Here is a 1,292-nt window from a genome sequence, read left to right as displayed (position 1 = left end):
TTGTAACAATTATAAGGCTGCTCAGATCTCTTTAGTGATAGTAATTCATTGTTACACTACAGAAGCTTTACCTCATTAAAAATAACGTGTTTTAGTTATTGTGGCTCCATCAACAGAACTTGGTGTCATTGTTAACAATAATCGTGTGTTTGATGGATATATTAGGATCTTCTTAAAGCTTCATTTGTAACATAATGATTTGCAAAGCTTTCAAAAGTTAATTATCTTGTAAGTCACAGCTGAAAGCCAGTGTCTCTTCAACCTGGCCTAAAAGAAAAATTAAAAGGCAAGGTTCACCTTAGAAAGAGCATTTACAAAGGGCTTGGCTGGTTCTCATCTATGATATAGAGTCCAGTGAGGTGGGAGTACTGAGAATTATTCAAACATGGGGGCGGGGTGCAGTACCAAGGTAATCATGGAATACTTGTAGGATAATAAAGGCCAGGAAGTTTAACTGGGTCCAGATTATAGAAGGACATGACTTCCAGGTGAAGAATTTTGGAGGTATGTAATATTCAGTGGAGAGCCATGGAAGAGTAGGGGTCCCAATGCCTTGGTTTAGAAAGATTAACCTGGCTATTATAGTGAGTGGAGTAGAGGGTTAGGAGTTGTGTGAGGTGAAAAAATGGAAAGGAAAAATATCCTGAAGCAAGTAAACACATAGAAAGGTATTGCAGTTGGCCTGGCATAAATTAATAAGAGAGTAGTCTGTTGTGATACAAGGAGAACAGAATGAGGAAATGACCAGAGGGGATTTTGTACCTATATCTGATTATATTTTGTGAATGATTAAACGTAGGGCATAGAAGGGGTTGGAGTCAAAGATAACACTGAGGCTTGTGATTTGGGTGGTGGTTAAATCATTAATGGAATTAGTTAAAAGACAAATTATTTAGTAGTAGCTGTTGAGGATTTGTTGAACTGAAAATACTAACAGAAAAACCAAATAGAAATACTTAGCAGAGTGTTAAAATATATATTATTCTGTAGTACATTTCACGTTGTGAAAATGTGCAAATGGTTTCTGTTTGTCTTTTTACCATGAAATTACTCGGTCATAGGATAAGAGCATTTTCAATTTTTATTTAATATTGCCAACTTGATCTCTTTACTGGTTGTACAAATGTAAATTCCTCTCAGCTGTTTATAAGGGTGTTCCTTCCACAATACTTGTATTGTCAGAATTTTTAAACTTTTGCTAATACTTACTCTCTTTGGTTGGATTTCCCTGGTAATTAGTAAGAATTAACATCTTTTTATATGTTTAATTACAATTGAGGATCTCTATTCTC

The 1,292-nt window shown here is 35.1% G+C and overlaps 1 protein-coding gene across 1 annotated transcript in view; it reads left to right on the top strand.

Moving 5' to 3' along the window:
* The window catches only part of GPC6 (glypican 6), a 1,259,037-nt gene that overhangs the window by 938,570 nt on the left and 319,175 nt on the right, over window positions 1–1,292 (top strand). Inside the window, exon 7 of the mRNA XM_012554142.2 lies at window positions 63–122. Within this exon, the coding sequence (XP_012409596.1) occupies window positions 63–122 (60 nt within the window). The remainder of the gene's footprint in view (window positions 1–62; window positions 123–1,292) is intronic.

The sequence above is a fragment of the Trichechus manatus genome, unplaced genomic scaffold (assembly GCF_000243295.1).
Source record: "Trichechus manatus latirostris isolate Lorelei unplaced genomic scaffold, TriManLat1.0 scaffold00013, whole genome shotgun sequence".
In the NCBI taxonomy this organism is placed as follows: Eukaryota; Metazoa; Chordata; class Mammalia; order Sirenia; family Trichechidae; genus Trichechus; species Trichechus manatus.
Note: the sequence above shows the minus strand (reverse complement) of the source record. Positions and strands in the feature narration are given on the sequence as shown.